General features: G+C 49.9%; 1 protein-coding gene across 1 annotated transcript in view; it reads right to left on the minus strand.

Moving 5' to 3' along the window:
• UNC5D (unc-5 netrin receptor D) overlaps nt 1-21,090 on the minus strand; it is a gene marked incomplete at its 5' end in the record, with an annotated part of 90,972 nt that overhangs the window by 37,262 nt on the left and 32,620 nt on the right. The window contains 3 exons of the mRNA XM_039564149.1: nt 8,504-8,607; nt 11,220-11,363; nt 16,014-16,232. Coding sequence (XP_039420083.1) covers nt 8,504-8,607; nt 11,220-11,363; nt 16,014-16,232 — 467 coding nt within the window. The remainder of the gene's footprint in view (nt 1-8,503; nt 8,608-11,219; nt 11,364-16,013; nt 16,233-21,090) is intronic.

Here is a 21,090-nt window from a genome sequence, read left to right on the forward strand (position 1 = left end):
ACTTTAGCAATCTAATTCAGAAGCGCTTTGCTCCAGCATTTCTATTTCATGACCTCGCTACCTCCTGGCTGTATTGATTTATTCACAATGAGCCAAATCTCAGAAGGAAAACAAACATTTTTCTGCTGGAAGAAAACCCTGTCCACAGCTCCTCTGCCCACCTGAAAGGCAGCACAGCCCCTCATCGTGGAGACAACATCCAAGGGCTGTGTCCACGAAAGGGGATGTGTGCAGGGACTGAAGTGCTTCCAAATGCTGCAAAATGGACAAAATCAGCAGGAGAGGCACCTGGAGATGCTGCTGAGGGGATGGGAGCAGGGCTGGAAGTGCCACTGATTCGGGTGATTGGTGCAGGGACAGAGGGGACAAATGGAGTGAGAGATTTCACACGTTCAGCCAGGGCAGTGGCAGGACAGGGAAGAGCCCAGAGTGTCCAGCAGGGTGTTGGGGTGGCAGTGGAGCAATCCCAGAGATGGGAGGGAAGGGCTGGAGCAGCTCCAGGCTGAAGCAGCAGCTCTGCCCTCAACCCCGGGGAGTCCTGACCACTCCTGAGCTCAAACCACCCCAAATTCCCCTGCTTCCAGGATAAATCACAGAACAGGATTACTGGGAGCAGCAGGTGAGGAAGAGCAAGGCGTGGCTGAAGATGTAACAGCACATTAAATAAATGGAATTTGGTCTGGTTCTGTGCTGTCCACAACAAACAGCTCAAACAGAACAGCTTTAATGGAGCCCAGGTTTTATAGGATAAAGAGGCTGATGTGTCATTAGACAAAATAAAATCAGTCCAGAGCAGCATGTCCTGTATGAGCCATGACAGTTCTCAATCTTTGCTGGATGGGAAACTATAAAAATTATGAATTTGTTCTTAAAAGCAGCTAAAAATCTCAATGTAAATAGCAGATCAATCACAAATGAGATATTGCACATAACCAGGCAGGGTCCTGAGAGTGAAATATCTCCAGTGAGAAATGAAACACATTCATTGTACTTGTAACTAATATCCCTTAAAAGTAAAGCAAATATTGCTATTGCAGAGCCAGGATCCATAAGCACCTGTATAAATGCAGGCTGTTTGCACTGAGCAATCCCACTCTGCTCCCTGTAACTGCACCAGGATTCATGGCAGGCTGTAACTCTCAGCCTGCTTTGGTGGTGTTTTACGACAGCCCCATTATCCTGCCACGTCCCGTTTTAGTGAGCGCGTGCCAGCCCCATAAATACACAAACCTATGTAAAACAGGCTCTCGCTGCTTTTGGAATCCTTGCAGCTTTTGAATTTTATGTGGGTTTTGCGTTTTGTTGATGTGCTAGCGGTGGAATGTGTGCTGCCCAGAAGAGAAATGATTTTACATTTCCATTAAAAGCCCCTGCGGTAAATAAACCCTTGGAACTCAGGCAGAGATTCCTGGGAACATCTACAGCACTCCATTAAAATGTCAAAATCTGTGTTAAACATTTGAAAAAGCAGCACTGGATGCAGCACATTTAAATCTTAAATATATGCATATATTATGTGATAAAGATATTTTAGAGTATTCCACAAACCTCTGCAGAGCACTCAACAGTAATAGTTCAGTAACAGTAAACTATCAGTAATCGTTTAGCACAACAGCTGCCCTTTTATGACAAAAGAAACCCAATCCCAAAACAAAAAACAAGCGAACAAAAAGAGCCCAAGACTCCTGAGAACTGCATCACAAGCAGAGCAGACAGGAGGAGCAGGGAGAGCTGCGAGTGCCTGCTGATGCTCAAACACCCGATTCGGTCTGAGTGTTTATTCCTAAGAAAGCGATCTGGGGTGAATTTTAAGGCTCAGGTTTGCACCTCGTGCCTCACAATGGGCTTGGCTGCTGCTCCCCCTCTCCACCCCAGCACTTCCCGGTGGGAATTGCCTCCCCCAGCTCCTCCCTGCAGGTCTCAAGCCCCTCAGCATCGCTCAGGAGAAGATAAGCAGAGTCCAGCAAGTGAAAGGTTGGCCTTGGGTTCATTTGTGTGAAAGCCTGAGGTTTATAAACATTTATCTCTAGTATCAGAGCTTATGTGGCACTTTAATACCAAGGCAGTGATGTTTCTAAGGGACAGGACAGAGCAGTGGTGACAGAATTTATGACCCCTCGGGGCAGCTCTGGCCCCATTTCGAAGCACTCCCAGTCTCACACCTGCAGATTTAAGATGTCCCATTTCCACATCAAACCCAGGCCTCTCAGAGTGACACAAACGACTCCTGGAGCTTCGCTCCAGTGCAGGAAATGGCAGCTCCCTGTCCAATGGAGGAAACATTTAAAAACCCGATTTTCAAGCCCACTGAATGAAACAGGAACAAGCCCTGACAGCTGAGAAATCCAAAGCCCATCTGTCACTGACGGAGGAGGCAGCAGTGACACTCCCCCAGCAGCCCACGACACCTGGCTGAAGGATTACCAGCTACTAAAGCACTTTTATTTTTTGCTCCTGTACCAAAAAGAATTAATATTTTACACTCTGAGGCACTAATAAGGCCGAACACACAGCCCAGAGATTATCCCAAACTTCATTAAATGGGTGTTGACCAAGGATTTTCCAGGTTACAGCTCAGCCCTGCTCTGACAACAGCCCAGGGGCTGGGAGAAGCAGGCAGTGGGAAGGAATTAGCAGCGAGGAGGGTGGAATTTATTGTGTTTGCTGACTGCTGCAGGACTTGTCACCCTGAGTCCTCCTGAGCTGGTCAGAGCTGCACAGGGTGACAGAACGGAGCGTTCCCCTTCCTCACTCCAAGGGAAACGCTCGTGTCACCGACTCCAGCTCAGTTCTGAGTCCTCACAGCTCAGAGAGAGGAAAACCCCCTTGGCAGAGCACAGGGGGGCACTGGGGGGTGAGTGGGGTGAGCAGACAGCATTTTGGATGTGAAATCCCTCCAAAGCTGCTTTGGCCAGTCGGGAATGAGCAGCTCTGCACCACGCAATGGCAGGGCTGGGACACAGAACATCACAGACAGCGGGGATTTCTCAGGGGTGAGGGCTTTGTACCCATTTAGGAACACACAGCCTCATTCTCCGCTGCACTTGGGGGATGGATTTAAAGCTGAGAGCTCTGAGAAGCATCTGGGTGACCTCACACGGCTGTCTCAGGAGTGGGAACTCCTGCAAGGGTCTCTGTGACCCTGCAAGTGAAGGGTTACAGGACTTCAACATAAACGTGGGAGCATCCCAAACTCTTCTACGTGGCATCAGTGCCAAACACCACTCGAGTCTTTTTTTTCGTCTTCTCCCCCACCCCAAAAACTGAGGAGTTTCAAGAAACTGAAGATAGCACAGACTGGAGAAAACTTATTTAAGGGAAGACAAAAAGGTCAGCTAAGAAGATAAGGAAAGAATGCGTCATGAAATTCACTTGAGGAGAGAAAGAAAGAGAAGGAACAAAAGCTCTTTTCTATATTCACTGTACAGAATGGAGCAGTGCCTATGAACAGACCAGAAGTCCATGAACAGGAAGCAAACCCAACCCGTGCCACTTGCTGGGTGACCCATGGCCTGAGGTTCTGACTGCAGGCGTCCCTGCTTGCCTGACCCCAGGCAGGGCTGCACAATTGCCCCTTGATAAACCTGATCAGGACCGGGATGAGTGAAGAGGAGACCGTGGGGAGCAAACAGGGAGAGCTCTGAGCTCTGCTGGGACTCCCCACACGTCCCCTCTGCTCTGAATGGGCTCATTTGCCCCAGTTTCCCTCTCACATCTTCCAGGCTGAACTGAGCCATTTATCAGCCACACTCAGGGTCCAGGAGCTGAACACAGGGGGCACTTTATGCCAGGCTAGAGGTTAAGGACATGCCCTAAAAGTCATCTGAAAGCAGTGTGAGGCTCCTTGGAGCTGAGGAGCTGCTGAGGGAATGACACAGAGTAATAACCCAGCCGCCATAAACAACTGTGAACCACAGAACACAGCAAACACCAAAAAAACAGCACAGCCCAAGGGTGAGAAACATTTCACCTCAGTAACTCGACGCTCTTTTCATGCACCTGTTTAGGCTGAGTGGAGGTTTCTCCCTGGTACCAGAGTGATGTGGAAGGGCAGGCACTAAGGGAGAGCTGCTGCAGGGGGTGCCCCTGGAGGAAATGCCCCGTGTGTGGTGCCCCTGGCACACACAGGGCTTTAGAAATGTCCTTCTGACAGAGAAGGCTCTCTTCCCTTCCCAGATTCCTTCCCAAAGCACCGGCTGTGCACAGAGAGCAAGGTCGGCCTGGAGAGAGACCCTCACCTGCCAGGCCGAACTGTGGCTCTGGCAAAAGCAACATTGCAATCCACATTTCTGAGGAACTTCCCTCCCTCCCCCCTCATTTTCAGCAAGGACAAAATCAGAAGCATTTCCTCTGAGCCCTGTGGTGTGAAACAACCCCAGGGATGCACTCGGGCTCAGGGGTCCGAGGCCAGGTCCCTGCCTGGATCCCTGAGGGTCCCCCCTGTCCCTCAAGAGCCCACCCTGAGCCAAAGGACACAATTCCTGCCCACAATTAATAAATATCTCCCTGGGGAGGGGCTGCTGAGGGACTGGAACCAGGCCTGACTCCTCCCCAGGCCAGCTCCACATCAATAGTGAAAGGAATGGCTCCCGTCCCACCGAGCCCCTGCCAGCAGAGACTCTGCAAGAGTTGAATCAACATTTGCCACAGCAGGGGATTTTCAGCTGCTCTATTTAAATGCTGCATTTTCTTTTTCATTTCGATGCTTAACTCATAAAAACTGAATTTATTTGGGTTGGGTGCTGATGCCTGCAAGCACAGCTGCTCACCAGCTCTCTCTGCTTGCTATGTAAATGCATGAGAAGAGGATTTAAAAGCCTTTTCCAGCCTGCCCAGCACCAGGATTTGGGTTTTCTTCCTCTCTTATTGCTGTGGTGATGCAGCCAGGGTGCCCCAAACCCCCACACCCTCCCAAAGCAGAGGTGTGCAGAGTGGTCTTGTGTTCCCTGCTTTGCAGAGGAGAACTCTGGAGATGGGAAACTGCTCCCAAAGAGTGCAGGGGCAGAAATAAATCCAGGGTGGGCTGTAGGGGCAGAAATAAATCCAGGGTGGGCTGCAGAGAGGCTGAAGGCAGCTGAGCTGGACCTGCCCAGGACAAGCAGCAGCTTCAGGAGCAGAGCCAGGTGCTCCAGGATGTGAACCTGGGAAGGAGGTGCCTGTCCCTGGATTCAGAATGGTTTCAGCATTCCCTAAGGTTATCCAGACTATCTGAAAGGGTAAAACATGAGGGAAGACCTCGGTTAACTCGGTTCTCTCCACTGCTGCTGCCACAGGAGGATTTGTTGTTCCCAAACCCAGGCACATCCACAGAGTTCCAGCACAAGAGGGGGACTTCGGGAGTGCAATCAAATTCTTGGAAAGGGGCTGCAGGCCCAGGGAGCTGCTCCTTGGTCAGCCTTTGCCTCCAGGCGTGGCCAGCAGGAGCAGCTGGAATGTGCTGCTGAGGGAGCCAGGGCACAGCAGCCTCACCCAGAGCTTGCCCAGCCCGGTCTGGGGCTCCTGAGGCAGCCCTGGAAGAGCTGAGTTGGAATTTTGCTGTTCCCTATTTGTAATCCCTGGATTTTGCTCTCACTGATGTGTTACTCAGCTTAAAGACCATTTACCAAACAGAACTGTGTGAGCAGAGCAGCCCCAGAGTCACACGAGCTGCCATTGCTGGGAAATTCATTCCCACAAGCTGAGTTTTAAGCCATATTCACTTCAGACACGCTCAAACTGTGGATCCAGCCCTTTAATCCTTCTCCTAACTGATTTTCCACTTGTTGTGTGCAGAAACGAACACGTATAAAAGCAAACTTAATCTGGGTGTTCCCACTGCTGCTGGAAGCCTCTCTCCTTCCGAACAGATGGCAGGAACAGACACTGCTCCCAACAAAATTCATTTACAGGAATTCTCCCTAAAGACCCTCTGCTTTGGATCCCTGTGTGATCCATCCCTGCTGTCCCACCCCACCACCAAAAAACTGAAGAATGGGATTAGGACAGAGGGGCACCACTGGCCTGTGCAACCCCGATGATGCCGCTCAGGTAAATTCCCTTTCCTGCACACAGGCACAGGGAGGGGTGGGCCCCAGGGCACACCACGGCATCAGCACCCCTGGGAGAGGATCAAGTATTTCCTAACCAGCACCAGGAGCTGCTGGGAGCCACTCACTCAGTTCTGGCCAAGGAAACATCAGCACCAGGTGAGAGGATCTGAGCAGTGACCAGAAACGTGGAGAGGAACAGTGGAAATGAAAGGTTCTCCCTCCTGGGGAGGTAATTCCAAGGTAATTCCAAGGAAACTGTGCCAGCCATCACTAGAAAATATCCCTGCCTTCCACACCTTCAGGGCTGATGACAGGAATTTTCACATCAAGCTGTGGGACAGGTTAAGAGCATTTATTTTAACACTTCTGGCCTTAGGTTTAGGAGAGTTTCAGCACCTCCAGGGTCCAGAAAGAACAGTTCCAGGGAAGAAGATTTCTATCCCTGATCATGGGGCTGGTTCCCATAACTAACTGGGAACTGAGGTTTCACTCCAGGTGTGAAGAGTTTGAACTGCAGGGGCTGCTCAGAGCCCTTCCCAGCCACTGCCAGGAATGCGTTTGTGAGGGGTGGTGGCCAGCACAGGGAATGTGTTTGGATTTTGGGAAAACAGCGTTCCTGAAGCTCTGCACTCGGAATAACCAAACTAACAATGCTCCAGACGTTCTGCACTCGGAATAACCAACTCTCCCCAAGGGAGAGGCTCTGGCTCAGAGCAGGGAAGGGGCTGGAGCCTCCTCCCCCCCTTGTTTGCAGTTCTCTTTGGGCTGAACAAACACCGACAATGCCCCAATCAGCACCCACTCTGCATCTCAACACTACGAGCTCCTTTGTCCGGAGTCATTTCCAGCCTTATGTTTCCATCCAGGGCTGCATCCAAACTCGAATGAAATAAATTCTTGGATCAGAACCACGGATTCGCTGCCAGCGCTGGGGTTTGTAACCCTCAGCACTGCTCAGCACCCACAGAACAATCCCTGAGGGAGCCTTTGAGGCTCAGTTATTCCTCAGCCATGAGTTAAACAGGGCAGGCTGTCCTTAAACTTAGAAATAAGGCTGAGTTTATCCCCCCAGCCCAGAGCCATGGTTTAACTGGTTTAACCCACCTTCTAAAGACTCACTCACTTGATGAGCCCAGAATTAGCTTGAGCCTTTATGGGACGTTTTATTGGCCAAAGCAAACCTGACCTGGTGAGATTTACCAGCTTTATTAGCAGCAATAACAATTGTACCGTCAACAGCAGTAAATCAGGGTTTGTTGGGAACTCCTCCATGTTAATCTGGAGCAAGCAATTAAAATGTCAGGTTTTCATTGGACATGATTCCTACCTTCCATGGAAGACAGACTCCCTGTTTAACTGGGGAATGTAAAGCTGCCAGCTCAAAGAATTCTAAAATCCTCAGTAAAACTCAAACGGACCAAGGCTGTTTTGGGAGCCACACCTTTGGGGGTTTGTTTTGTCTACAAAACAGATCCATTTTCCAGAGCGCACATTCAGCAATTCTGGCAATTCTCTGTAATGAAACATCCATTTTTCTGGTAACGAGTGAAAATGCCACGGAGCCGAGGAGAAGGTCGGAGCAGAAATTGGACTGACAGAGTAATGCACACCAGAAACCTGGATACCAATCCAGCCATCACTGAGCCCATTTCTGCCTCATTTTCCTCTCCTTTAGCACTTCTGCCTCCCTGATGGTGTCTCTGCATTTCTCCTCTTTATTTCCAGGGACAGCTGCTCCAGACCCTTCTCATTAACTAAAAGCACACATTTCTCCGGAGTAAATTTTCCTTTCTTCCTCCCATTCTTACCAACCCCAGCCACACTGGGGATAAGTGGCAGAAACAACCCCTGAGTGATCCCTGCTCTCACTCCCCTGAAGGTGCTGGGGAGAACTGCAGGGTGCAATCAGAAATGCAACATTTCCCTGGGTTTTTTACAGCCCCTGCAGCAGATTTTTAAACACGACCGACTTCAAACCTCTCCCTCCAGGAGCAGCCTGGTTATTGCCGTTTTAAGGCATCCCCGTTGTTTTCCTGTTAAGATCCAGCTCTCATCACAAAAAGCCTGTTTAAAGCTAAGCCAAACCCCACCAAACTATTACTTGCAGCAGATTTTCTCTCCCCAGCAACCATTTATTGTAATATTTTTAGGTTTGCCTTTTTCTCTGTCTTGTTTTTCGAGGAGAAAAGTAATTCCTGGGAAATTAAGCAACAATCTGCTTTTGGTTTGGAAGAACAGGACTTGAAAACCATCTGAAAACCAGGATTTCTCAGCAAACAGTCCAGAATTTGGATAAAAAGCCATGCTTTTGAAAACTTAGCAAATCCAAAAAAGACACTTGAGGCGTTCTGGGGGAGAAGAGCACTGGGACCAACACCTCCAGCACCCCACGGGAGCTGAGCCCTTTGCTTCCCCCATCCTTCCCCCATCCCAAAGCTTTTTCCTGTGCCCCCTGTCCCCATCCCAAACCTCACCTCGGCTGCGGGGACACCCTCAGGGGGCCGGCAGTGCAGGACAATCATCCCCTCGATGGGAACCTCCTTGCCCTGAGGGTCTTGCTCGAAGTTCTTCCGTAGATCTGCAGGGTTGGACGCAAGAATTCATCACAATTGGCATTCCTGCCCCAAAGCTCCGTGGGGGCTGCAGGCTGAGCCACCCTCCTGGATCCCTGGATCCCATCATCTCCAGCTGCATTCCCATTTCTCTGCTCTCCAAACCCATCTGTGTTGGACACAAGCAGTGCCAGAATCCCCAGCCCAGGTTCCAGCCGTGCATCCCATCCCAAAACAGGAGAGCTCAACGCAGGAACCACGTGGAATCCCGAGGGTGACTGACTCCAGGCCTGGCCTGCTCAGAGCAGTGCCGGATAACTCTGATCTGTTCACATCTCACCCCGAAAGCTGCAGGGAGAGGGGGGAAGGGGCTGGGAGCAATTCACAGAATCACAGAATGAACTAGGTTGGAAAAGACCTTTGAGATCATCAGGTCCAACCTGTGACCTTAGTTCCACGCTGGGGACAAATTGCTCCACTCCAGACACCGCTGCCCAGGTGATAACTGAGGTTAAGAAATGTCTCAGAGCTGCTGCAGCACCTCTGGGTGTCTGGGCAGACCAGAACAGACATGGAGAGAGCTGGATCCAGCTGGGATCACTGGATCCCAGACACGCCCAGGAATCTGTGGAGTCTCCTTGCTGTGGAAGCAAAGCAAAGCCTCGGGAACGTGCCTTGCTGCTCGAGGTGTTCCATTAGGAACTCCCATCGCCTCCCCACTGTCTCAGGCTCCACAGTGGGGATTTACTGACTCAACTCCCTGCCTTGCTCACACCTGATGAAACAGAGCCTGGCACTGCAGCGCCTCCCCAGCGCTCCCAGATATTTTACAGAACGCCTGAGGACTTATCTGAGCCAGCTGCTCGCTGCACAAAGATGCTCTCAGTGCCTGCACTCTCCTCTCCATGACTCTTTGTTAATGTCGATTTTCCCCCCCCAGATAACCAATATCTTTTCCAGCGCTCTCTTTAAAAAGGCATTCATTAACAGCCGGGCTGCGCTTGTGCCTACAAATGCCTTTATTAGGATGAAAAACAGAGCAGGATCCGTTTGCTCTGCCTTCCCCACTATCACAGAGAAATACTCACCTGCTTCTTTGGAGAAATATAAAGTGCTGCAATGCTGTGGACTCGATTCACAATTCAGAAACTTGGGGATTTAAGTGCAAAATAAAAAAAAAAAGGATGAAGTAAAGTCGCCAGTTCCTCAGTGCACAGGGGCGCTGTGAGGACGTTCTGGCTTCTGCCACAGACTGGACCTGCAGGGTCTCATCCCTGATCGTCCTCAGGGTCTTCCCCAAGCCATAAATCCGTGCCCCAGGATGTTCCCTCTGCAGCTCCTGCTGTGCCTGAGGAGCCCCTTCACCTCTGCCCCCAGAATTGCTGCTTTTCCCATCAAAACACTCGGCTTTGAGCAGGAACAGCACAGGAGCGGGCAGAGAGGAGCTCAGCTCCCACACAAAGCCTCCAGGCACCCTCAGAACACTCCAGGCTGAGCTGAAGAGCCTCTTCAGAGCAGTGTGGGGTTAATGGGGTCTCTGGGGCACTGGGAAGAAGAACTGGTCCCACAGTGAGGGGTTTAAAAGCCCCAGCACATGGCTCCTCCTGCACCTGCTGAGCTTGGCTCAAATTGCCATTTTGTGGGACTGGGAAATCACAGTGCAGAGAAAAGTCAATAAAAATTCAATTCAGATAAAGGTCCTTTCAGCTCGGCAGTGCAGGGGAATTATTAGCTCAGTGTTATGACAGTTAATGCAGTGAAATAAAAAATTGAATTTACACGTATTTAGACATTCAGACTGAATCAGCCAACAAAAAAAATCCGCCATTAATGAAATGAAGGTTTCCTTACACCGTCCTTTTACTTCTGACAAATGTTTGTTTTATCCCGTTAATGTTTATCCTGTTAGAAGACACCATTTTATATTGTCAAGAAGTGCTGGAACACTCCCTGGAAAGTCTCCCTTCAGGGCTTCTCCTGTGCTCCAGCCCTCCTCTCCCAGGGAACATTTCTCCCAGGTCCTTGCAGGCTTCCCAGGACTGCAAAGGGGAGACCTGAGCTGGGGGTTAACAGGAAAGGGCTCACCACAGACTGGGGGAAGCAATCCCTGAATTCCCTGCTGGTGTCAGGCTCTGGTTCTGTCAGGAGAACACCCCAGGTCTGATTCCAAGAACGGCCTGAGGTTTGGACGGTGACAGCTGTGTTTGGGGTTGTGTCTCTGCTGTCCCTCTGGGGGCATTTGGTGCATTTCCCCCTTTTGCAGCTCCCAGCAGGGTCTGTGGGTGCTGAGTGACGATGCCACAGCACATCAAGGATGTCACAAGTGGAAGATCATCCCCCATCCCTAAATGTCTCCATGGACAGCAGCTCCATCATTTGTTCTCGCCAACACCAGCTCAGTGCCCTGCAGGAATGCCAGGGTTCCCGTGGCAGCCTCGGCTCTCTTTGGGATGGCTTTGTCCCAAGAAAGGAGGGATATTTTTTCCTCTGCTGACACCTGTGGCTTCCTGGGATGTTCCTGCAGCATCCCGTGGGGAGGGTTTGTACAGACAGAGGTGCCTGACCACCTCCATGGATATTTAACCCCAAACCCAGCCTTCCCACCCCTTAACCCCCCAGAAAAGCGGGATTTACTCACAAGCGATGCGCACGGACGCCTTCCTGCTCTTGGAGGTGCCCAGGTGGCTCCAGGCCACACACTGGCACCAGTAATCCTCCGGGCCATGGAAATCCTCCACCTGCTGCCTCGTCACGTTGATGGAAACCTCCCGGACCTTCAGCCCTGAGCGGGGAGAGGCAGAGCATCAGCAGGGACAGGCACGGGGGTGAGGCCGAGGGGACCCAAACCTGTCCTTTTAATCAACAAAACAAGGTTTTCCGTCAGGGCAAAGCTGTAATTACTCGCACAATAACGAATTGCCACTAATTAAACTCTGTAAGATGAGCAGGTCATAATGCACTGAGTCCCACGAGTGACGCTGGGGTCTTTGCAACACTCAACACCTCCCTCAGAATCCCCATCTCCGGTGCCTCCTTCACCCAGGATGTTTGTCTGGAATTCAATCATACACAATAAAAATGTCTTTCAGTCTGACATCTCCGTGCCCTTGAAAACCTCCCTTGAGCACCGTGGCCCTTCAGAGCAGGAGCATTTCCCTCAGACAGAGCCTGAAGGTAAATTGCAGACCTCCAGAAGCCTCACACGCCTTTGGTGTTGCACCCCTGGGATATTCCCCAGACCTGCAGCCACCTCGGCATGACAGCCTTGGGAGAGGAAATCCAATCCAAACCCGGGTTCAGAGGCACTGGGAACCATTTGAGAGAGTCAGGAAAACGTTAAATGAAAATAGAAAACAATCCCTCCTTGTTCTTCCTCCTCTCTCCTCCGGTGCAGTCCCCAGACAGTTATTTCCCCTCCACTGGAAATGGAGGCAAACCCAATCTCACCGTATTTCATGCCTGTGGAGTTTATAAAGCAGCAAGAATTCTAAACCTGAACTCCATAAAAATTGGCTTCCACTTAATCTCAGGCATCATTAACAGCTGGGCATCCGCTCCTCAAAGGACTGGGAAGTCAATGTGCTCCTCTGGCAAGAGCGGGGACGGGGTTCACTGGGGATGCTCCAGAAGAGGGGAAGCTCAGACAAGCTTTAAATTCTATAAAAAATACAGAATATTTGATACTTTTCCAGCAACAGGCAAAGGGGATTTTTACTCCTTTTCATTAAGCCTGGCTTACAATGAAACCCAAAGACAGGGACAGACCCTTGACAGCTCCCCAAGTTGTCTCAAGAATCCCTTCAGCCCCTCAAATACTTATTCCCCCTGCAACAAACAAACACAGTTTACCTGGCTGCTTTTATTTACATTTTGTTTTCCCCGTGTTGGTGCTGTTTTCAACAAAGCTGTTTACAAAGCCTCCCTTTATTTTCTGACACGGTGACAACAAACCCTGAGGAACAAAGGCTCTGCCAGAGACCCTGCCAGGAAAATGCACCCCCTCAACAAAACCATCCCAGCTCTGCCAGCCATAAATCCTTGGATTCTGGCACAAAAATGTTTTGCTGAGAGATCCATTCAGGTTTAAGGTAAGAGAAGCTCCAGTGAGTTCCCTCAGAGAGGATCTGGGTGCTGCTGACAGAGCAGGGCTGCCCTGGCTGAGGGTTTGGGATCCCACCAGCCATTCCCACCTCCAAGGAGCAGCTTCCCCAGGGGAAAACCCTCCCTGGATTAGCCCGAGCTGTGCTGACCCCACTCACACCCAGGTCCTGCTCCCTCTGCTCCTGAGCTGCTCTGAGGATTTTGGGAAGCAGCAAAGAGAAGCAGAGGTGTGGGAGCTCCCCCAGCACAGCCCCTGCTCACAACAACAGGATTCTGACACCAAGCAAAAAATCATCACTTGATGATGAATTTTGGAGAAGCTGAAGCCATTTCTTGGCTCCTGGGTGCTGCAAATTTCTGAGCAGGCGTCAGTGAATTCAGGCATTTACAGCTCCAGATTTATTAAGGCGGAATATTCTCCAGCCTGGCTCTTCCTTTCATTGACACGGTGTTTAATTAATCTATAAATCAGCCTGTATTTAATGTGGCAAACAAAGAGCACACGGTTTGGGGAAGCTGGCAGTTCAGCGTTTTGAGAACGGGCCAGGTAGGAATTCAGATCCTCTTAAAGGCCTCCCAATTTACCCATAGACAAAATAAATGCATCCAAAACTGCAGAATCTCAGAATTGCTGGGGTTGGACGGGACCTCTGGAGAACCTGGGGTGTTTGGGGGAAGTAATGCTTTGTTTATGGAGAAAGTGCATCTATTTTCATTTGTTTTAGGAACAACGACAGAAAGCAAACCTATTGGGAGGAGAGGAATATTCTTCATTTATCACCCCTGTATTTCACCAGCAAACACATCCACCTCCCCTCTGCACCTCGAGAAACGCCAGGAAAATCGTTCATGGGGAGTCACAACGGGTGAAAAATCCGTGCAAATAAAACCAGGCACCTCATAAACAACAGCAACATTTTACCTGCGACTCCAATAACTCTAATAAGCACTGCGAGCCCAACCCTTTAAATTATTGTGCAAATTAGAACCATCATCTTTTGTTTTACAGTAGAGCCGTGCAGAATATCAAGTGCTGGCTGTGGCACTGATATGCTAATGGGCTCTGCTGGATGCTCGAGCTGCACACAGACCGACGATGGCAGCAGATGAATAATTGCTCTCCGTGTACTAAACATAACAGAACTGCAGAGAACTTCAGCATTTGTCAGCTTTATTTGTTTAAATGAGAAAAACACTGACAGCAGTTATTGCTGTAATCCTTCCAGTTATCAGACAAGGAAACTCTGCGAGCCTCTGCTGAAACCCCGACCTGAAATACCTGTGCAGGTTCTGGAGTGCCCAGGGCAGTGTGCAGGAAATGCAGCCGAGGGGATTCACCAGCCCCTCACTATCACACTTCCATCACAGCAGGGTCCACGAGCTCGGCTCTCCCTTGATGAGAACAAAGTCCCTGCTCTGCCACGTTTGGGAATAAACAGGAAAAGCAGAGGCAGGGCAGCAAAACCACCACAGGGACACTTCAGGCAAAGCCTTCCAGACGTTCCCAGACAGCAGCAGTGTCCTACAAAACCCTCCCTCTCCTGCTGCTGCTCCACGGGCTCACAGACACTCCTGGGCTACTCTGAGGTTTTTATTCCCCTGCCATAAAACCAAAATTATGAAAAATGGGGCTCAGTGCTCATCAGGGTGACAGGGCACACCCTGCCTTGGGACACCCCCGAGTGGCACTGCAGCCCCTCTGCCAGGAACCCACACAGGTGCTCAGACACATTCCCTTCATCCAGCACCAAATCTGCTCCGGTCTGGGGTTCTGGTTGCTATTTTTCACCACTTCCTCACATCCTCTTGGAATTTTGATCCCACACAAGCACTGGAAGGATGGAGAGGCACAGAGCCCTTCAGTGCAGTGAGGCCCTGGAACCCCCCCTTTAACTAAAAGCCCAATTTTTGGCACAAATCCCGGTGCAGTTGTTCCCAGCTGGAGCCCCCAGGGCAGCGGGACCCGCGCTGTGCTTGGGGACAGACTCGGTTGTGCCCCAGACTGGATTCCAGAAATGAGGGCATTGCACATTAATGCCAAAAACCCCAACAAGCTGCTGCTCACTGAAGGCTGAGGAGTTCCAAACTAATTCCTGGCTGTGGGTATGGATCATGGTGAGAGAATTCCCTTCAGTGCTGCCTCTCCCTGCATTTTTGTGCCCATTCTGAGGCCCACTCTGGCACTTTGGGAACACCTGGACCCTGCCCTGCCTGCACCACGCTGGTTTTTGGGGTCCTGACCTTTGGGGCACCTCCACCCCTGGGCTAATAAACCCGACCCTGCAGCATTTGTGTGGCCAGGGGACGTGTCCCTGCCCGTGGCAAGGGCTGGAACTGGGTGGATTTTAAGGTTTCTCCTAACCCGAACCATTCCGTGATCCCAACCCTGTTCCTCTGAGTCTCAAACCTCAACCTTAAGCTCCTGTTACCAATCTTGGTTTATTCTGTTATTAACCCAAAGCTTAGAAAACATAATTGCAGCACTCACAGAGAGATTTTCTGTAACCATATGGAAGGAAAGCTTTTAGGGATGACATTTCTCCCATATTGATTCAGCAGGGCCTTTAGAAGTAAAGGTTATGCCTATTAAATTATTTCTGAAAAGGTAACTGTAAAAAATTAAAATTCATTCAGATTAGCATTTATAAAAAAAACCCCTCTAATACGAAATTTCTTCAGAATGTGTCACTTCAAAAGAATGCCAAGCACTACTTTAGGAGGTGCAACTTCTTTTTAAATGGCATTTTTGCCTCTAAAAAAGGGATTTCTTGTGTTGCTGGAGAAGGTGTTGTACACACAGAGCTCCTGCCAAGGCTGGGGGTTGCCTAGCAATGCTGGGATTGGAGAGGGGAGAAAAGCAATAACACCCAGCATTGTGGAGCACAGCATTAAATTGGTGTGCAATACTTATCAGGATGCTGCTAAATGACAAAAGATACAGGCACTGCTTGCAGCTGATCACATCTGACCACTCCCAAATCTCTCCCTTCTCATTTTCTTCTCTTCCACACGCGCTGGACACGGTGGATCTCTCCTGGTTGGGTTATTCTCACCCCAGTTCCTGCCCTGGCTGGGGGCAACTCCGGGGCTCAACCCAGCAGGAATCCCATAAGAACTGGAGTTTCCCTATTTCCAGCTCCTGCTGCAAATTGAAACAGAGGAACCCCAGGTCCCTGCAGAGCTCCCTGGCGTGGTCAGGGTTAGAGTCAGGGTCAGGATTAGGGTCAGGGTTAGGGTCAGGGTTAGGGTTAGGGTCAGGGTCAGGATTAGGGTCAGGGTTAGGGTTAGGGTCAGGGTTAGGGATCTATCCCAGACATGGCTCCTGGCTCACCTGTGGCCTCGTCCAGGCTCTCGTGGGACACGTGCTCGTTCTGGTGCACCCACTCCCCGTTGCACTTGAAGAAGATCTGCATGGCGGGCACGGCCCTGCAGCGCAGCACGATGGGGTTGCTCTTGATGATGTAGGAATCGTCCGGCTCCTCCAGGAAATGGGGCAGAGTCCCCGGGGCGGAGGGGATGGACTCGGGCAGGGACTCACTGTTCTCATTTCCTGAAAGGCATCGACAGGAAAATTCACATTTTTCGTGGTTTTTTCCACCGTCTCGTTTTGTTGCTGGAGTGAAAAATCCACTTTGGGTCTTATTTAAGATCGGTTTTACCCCGGGAGCACCTGCAGAGCTCAGCGGCTGCCAGGCTGGGCTTTGCAAGGACACACACACAGAGGAAAGAAATCAAATAACTGAAGTGTAAGGACTGTCAAACACAAAACAGCATCAATACCATCCCAAAACTGCCCCACAGGTGGGGAACTGAGGGTTCAGAAGCTGCAGAATGTGAACGTAGAAGTTTTCACCACTTCTACACATCCTCTCAGAATTCTGATCCTCAGCTGCCATCAGGGGCCAAGGGCATTCCTCCAGCAGGGGATGAGCCTGGGTGCCTCAGTTCCTGAACTCCAGAGGCTCTGGAAGAGAGGCTCTGCCTTTCTAACAACTCCCATCCAGTCAAATCCTCGTTGCTCCTGTCAAACCTGGGAAATTCCCATTGATCTCCAGCAATGCTGGAATTTATTTCAGTACTCTGTCGGTTTTTGGCGAAAATTCAGAGGAAAGCAACAAATCTAAGTGGGAAGGGGATTGATTTCTGAAGGAAGATCAGAGAGCACTGAGCACACCCAGTCTGGATAACAGAGGAGACGTGTGAGGATGAAGGGAGCCCGGGATCAGAGAGGAAGTAGCTGAGGGCACGAGAGATCTGACTGAACCCAAAGCAATGAAATTAAGGCAGATGAGAGGGAAGTTGTGGTGCTGTGAAGGAAAACTGAACCCTTCCCGTGTCTGGGAGATGACAGAATGATGAGAACGTTGTTTTATTTCTGTTAAATCCAGGTAGCTGTCCCTCAGCACGGAGCTCTGTGTGTGCAAACACTCCCCGAGCTGTGCTGGGAAATCACAGCCACCTTCAAACGAGTTCCGTGCTTTAAACCCCTTCTCGGGGTGCTTTATAAAATATTATCAGAACTTTCAGCGCTCTACTCCTGAACGCTGACGCCCATTTCCATCCCGTCAATCTCCAGTAACGCTGTGTCCCTGCAGGCTTTATTAAATCCCAGCTTTACGGGAAATAACAAAAAACGTCACGATGAGATTTCAGAGGGGCTTGGGAAATCCCAGGCTCCCGTCAAGGCTCCACAAGGCAGCAGCACCCCCTGTGCGCAGGGAGAGCAGCAGCTGAGCCCACAAGGATCACCCAGCTGGAGAACTTCCCCTGACCCTGTGCCATTCCATTGAATTTGCTATTTAGGGCAAGGCACGGAGGAGGAAATCCCAGCCCCACTGAAATCCAGGGTGAATTTTTCCCAGCAGGTCTTGTCTGGATTATGTGGTCTGGCTTTTTGTGGGGTGTCAGGGAGCTTTTGGGGCTGGGAATGGCTCCCTCCCAAGGAAATCCTTTCACATGACCAGGTAAATCCAGGAGCATCTTCATCGTTTTCCTTTGAAAATCCAGCCAGCCAAGGCCCCAGCACACACAGGCAGGAATGGCTTCCCGTCCCCAGCAGCCTCAGCCAGGCATTGCTTTCTGTGGGACGTTCATGCTCCAGGTGGAATCAGCACAACATTCCCAAATAAATAACATTTTACCCATTTACCTGCAGGAGCTGCTGAGCAGAGCAAAGCCTCTCCCAAAGTGCCCTTAATACTCAGAATTTTACCTTAATGCCTCTCCCTCTGTGATCACCTTTGCTGTGCCCTCACTCGAATTCAAATTCCCCTGGAAGCTGCTGGAACTTTCCCAGGGGCTGACTGCAAATCCCCGAGGTTTTCCTTGTCAGGTTTTGGGATTCAGGCCCTTCGGAGCTACACAAAAAAAGCTGTTTTGTAGCAGCAGCAAATGACAGAGGAGCAAAGCCTGACACACAATTCTTGTGCTTTTCATTCCTGGAAAATTACCTTTCAGGAAGGGTTTTGTGTTTTATGCTCTGCACACGAGGCCAAAAGGGACTTTAAATCTTTTTATGACAATAATAGAAATGAGAAAGAAAGGAGGGGGAAAAAAAAAGTCAGGAACAAACATTAAATTCTTCTCTGGAATAAACACACTGCTGTTGTCAGAGCATATTAGGAAATGTGGACAGCAACAGACAGGGATGAGTCAATATTTCAAAACTGATTAGGGTAATTTAGATGTTAAAATGAGATGTTTAAACCAATGAAAAACTATGAGTTCTGAACTTTTTTTTTCAAATTATGAATTATTTAAAGTCGGCAGCATTATCTTTCTATATTAAAAAACCCCCAAAAGTTAGAAGTGCCCCAAACAAGCCACGTAAATAATGATAAATGCAAACAAATCCGACAATAAATTGTGCAAGGACTTTTCCCAGGTTTCTAAACACAACCCGTTTTACACTTTGGTGGTACCAGAAAAACAGAGCTCTGAAAGTCCCAGACGGGGCTGACTTCCTCCCTCTCTGACCCTGCAGCCCCGGGAGCAGAGGGAGCTGCTTTCCCTCTCTGCCTGGGGGTTTGGGTTTTTCCTGATTTCTCTGACTGCCCTGAAGCGATTCCTCCATTCAGGGGCCATTCCCACATAAAACTGATCCCAGTTCCCTCCAACCTCCTTGTCCTGCTCAGGAATTCCTCCCCCTTGGCCTCCTCTTCCCAAGCCCCCTGAATTTACAAATCCTGGCAGCAGCACTGGGTTATTTCCTGCTGGTTTGGATGTTTTCTGCCCCCAATCCAGAAGGAAAAAGTCTTTTCCCAGCTGAACATCCCAACCCCTCCTTGGGACAGGCCCATTCAGGAGCAGAAACACAACTGGAGTGGCCAATATTCCAAATATTCACATTCCTCCCCTTCCATGTATCCAACACCTCTGATTCCTGCTGGACTTGAACCCCCTGGGGCCAGGATTTCCTCCAGCACCAAATAAAGTCAAGTGCCTTTCCCTCGTGTGCTCAGCTTGCCAGGGAAGTCAGGGGATGGAAAAATAAAAAGCCTGTTCCAGAATAGAGAATTTCCTCCTGCCTGGAACAGTTTCCATGATGAAATTTGAGTCATTATTCAGTCAGAGAAGCAACTCGGTGAGATTTGCCTACATTTGCTTAATCAGATGACCCCGGCCCCCACGCAAAGTGCGTTTTTTGGAAGTCGCTCAGAAATTGATGGAAATGGCAGATTTTGTTGCCCACGTGGAATCCTTTAAAGCCTTTGTTGTTTCCCCTGGCTCAGGGATTTGCTGGCGCCCCAGGACAGGGTATTTAGCAAGGACTGAGCACAGGAGAGCCACAGGAGAGACTGGGAGACACAGAACCAAATCCTGAGGAGCCCCACTCCACCGGGACCTCCCAAGCTCATCCCATTCCACCCCTGCCACGGGCAGGGAATCTTCCACCACACCAGCTTGCTCATCTCCATTTATTCCTAGTTCTTTAATGCTTTTAGCAGGATTCTTGATTTTTTTTCCTGGCTGCTGTACAGCAAAAAGCCAGATTTGGTTTCATTAATGAACTTTAAATGCCTTTGCCCAATAATACAGTGGATTTTTTTACTGCATAGTGACATTTTCCCTACAAGGAACACCCCTCAATATATCAGTGAATCCTTCAATAAATCAGTGAACTCTCAGTAAGTCAGTGAACCCTCAATAAATCAATGAACCCCATAATAAATCAATAAACCCTCAATATATCAGTGAACCCTCAATAAACCAATGAACTCCTCAATAAACCAATGAGGCCCTCAATTAATCAAAAAGCCCTCAATTAATCAATGAACTATCAACAACCAATGAACCCCTCAATGAATCAGTGAACCCTCAATAAACCAATGAACACCTCAATTAATCAATAAACCCTCAATAACTTAATGAACCCTCAATTAATCAATAAACCCTCAATAAATTAATGAACCCTCAATTAATCAATGAACCCTCAATAAACCAACGAACCCTCAGTAAATCGGTGAACCCTCAATAAACCAATGAACATTCAATAAACCCATGAACCCCGTAAGAAATCAATGAACCCTCAGTAAATCAATGAACTCCCAATAAACCCAGCACGTCCATGGAGCCCTGGTGGGGAGCCAGGGATTCTGTAAAACCCCAGCACCCAGCCCAGCTCATTCCTGTGCTTCCGTCAGTCTCTTCCCAGTTCCCAGCCCACGCTGGGACTCACAAGTGCTGCAGCTCCACCTCGGCAATCCAGCCCGATATCTGCATTAACTTCTCCAGACCCTCCCACTTCCCATGGATATAAAGTATAAACTTCCAGCGGCTCTGCCATAATCCTTCCCATCAAATATTTGGGCGACAGGTGGAAAATTGTTCTGCCAGCTGAGGAAGACAAAATCCATCCCTCCCAGCAATTTTTCGCAATGGAAACTCCAAAAAATGAATGTGCAATAAGTTGTGGAAATAAATCTGGGATATCATCAGGCGCAAGCAGCGTGCTGGGAATCTTCAGGCGCAAACGAACCCCGCTTATCTGGGCGTTAAAAATCTCATTTCTCCTGCCGAGTGCACAGGGTGAGACACCCACTGGGGCTGCCACTCGAGACCTCCACCTCTGCACCTGGGCTCCTCCAGCTGGGACCATGGATTGAGCACACCTGGGAACATTCCCTCCATTCCCTGTGGCTCAAGAGCCAGCCTGGAAGTGACTGTGGGGAAGGGAAGGGGACAAACACTGCCTGGAATCAGGGCTGGGGCTGTCTGAGAGGGACAGACGAGCTGGGAGCAGCCCCTGCCACAGCCTGGACTCTCCTCTGTCCCTGGAAGGGAAGCCAAGGCTTGGCCAGCTCCTCCTCTCCGCACCAGGAGCACACCCAGGGTCCCTCATGGAGCAGAAAAGCTCTGTCCCCCCAGGACTCCCATTTCTGGCACTTTTTTCCCCCACAGCCCCTTTT

This window comes from Corvus cornix, chromosome 22, assembly GCF_000738735.6.
Source record: "Corvus cornix cornix isolate S_Up_H32 chromosome 22, ASM73873v5, whole genome shotgun sequence".
In the NCBI taxonomy this organism is placed as follows: domain Eukaryota; kingdom Metazoa; phylum Chordata; class Aves; order Passeriformes; family Corvidae; genus Corvus; species Corvus cornix.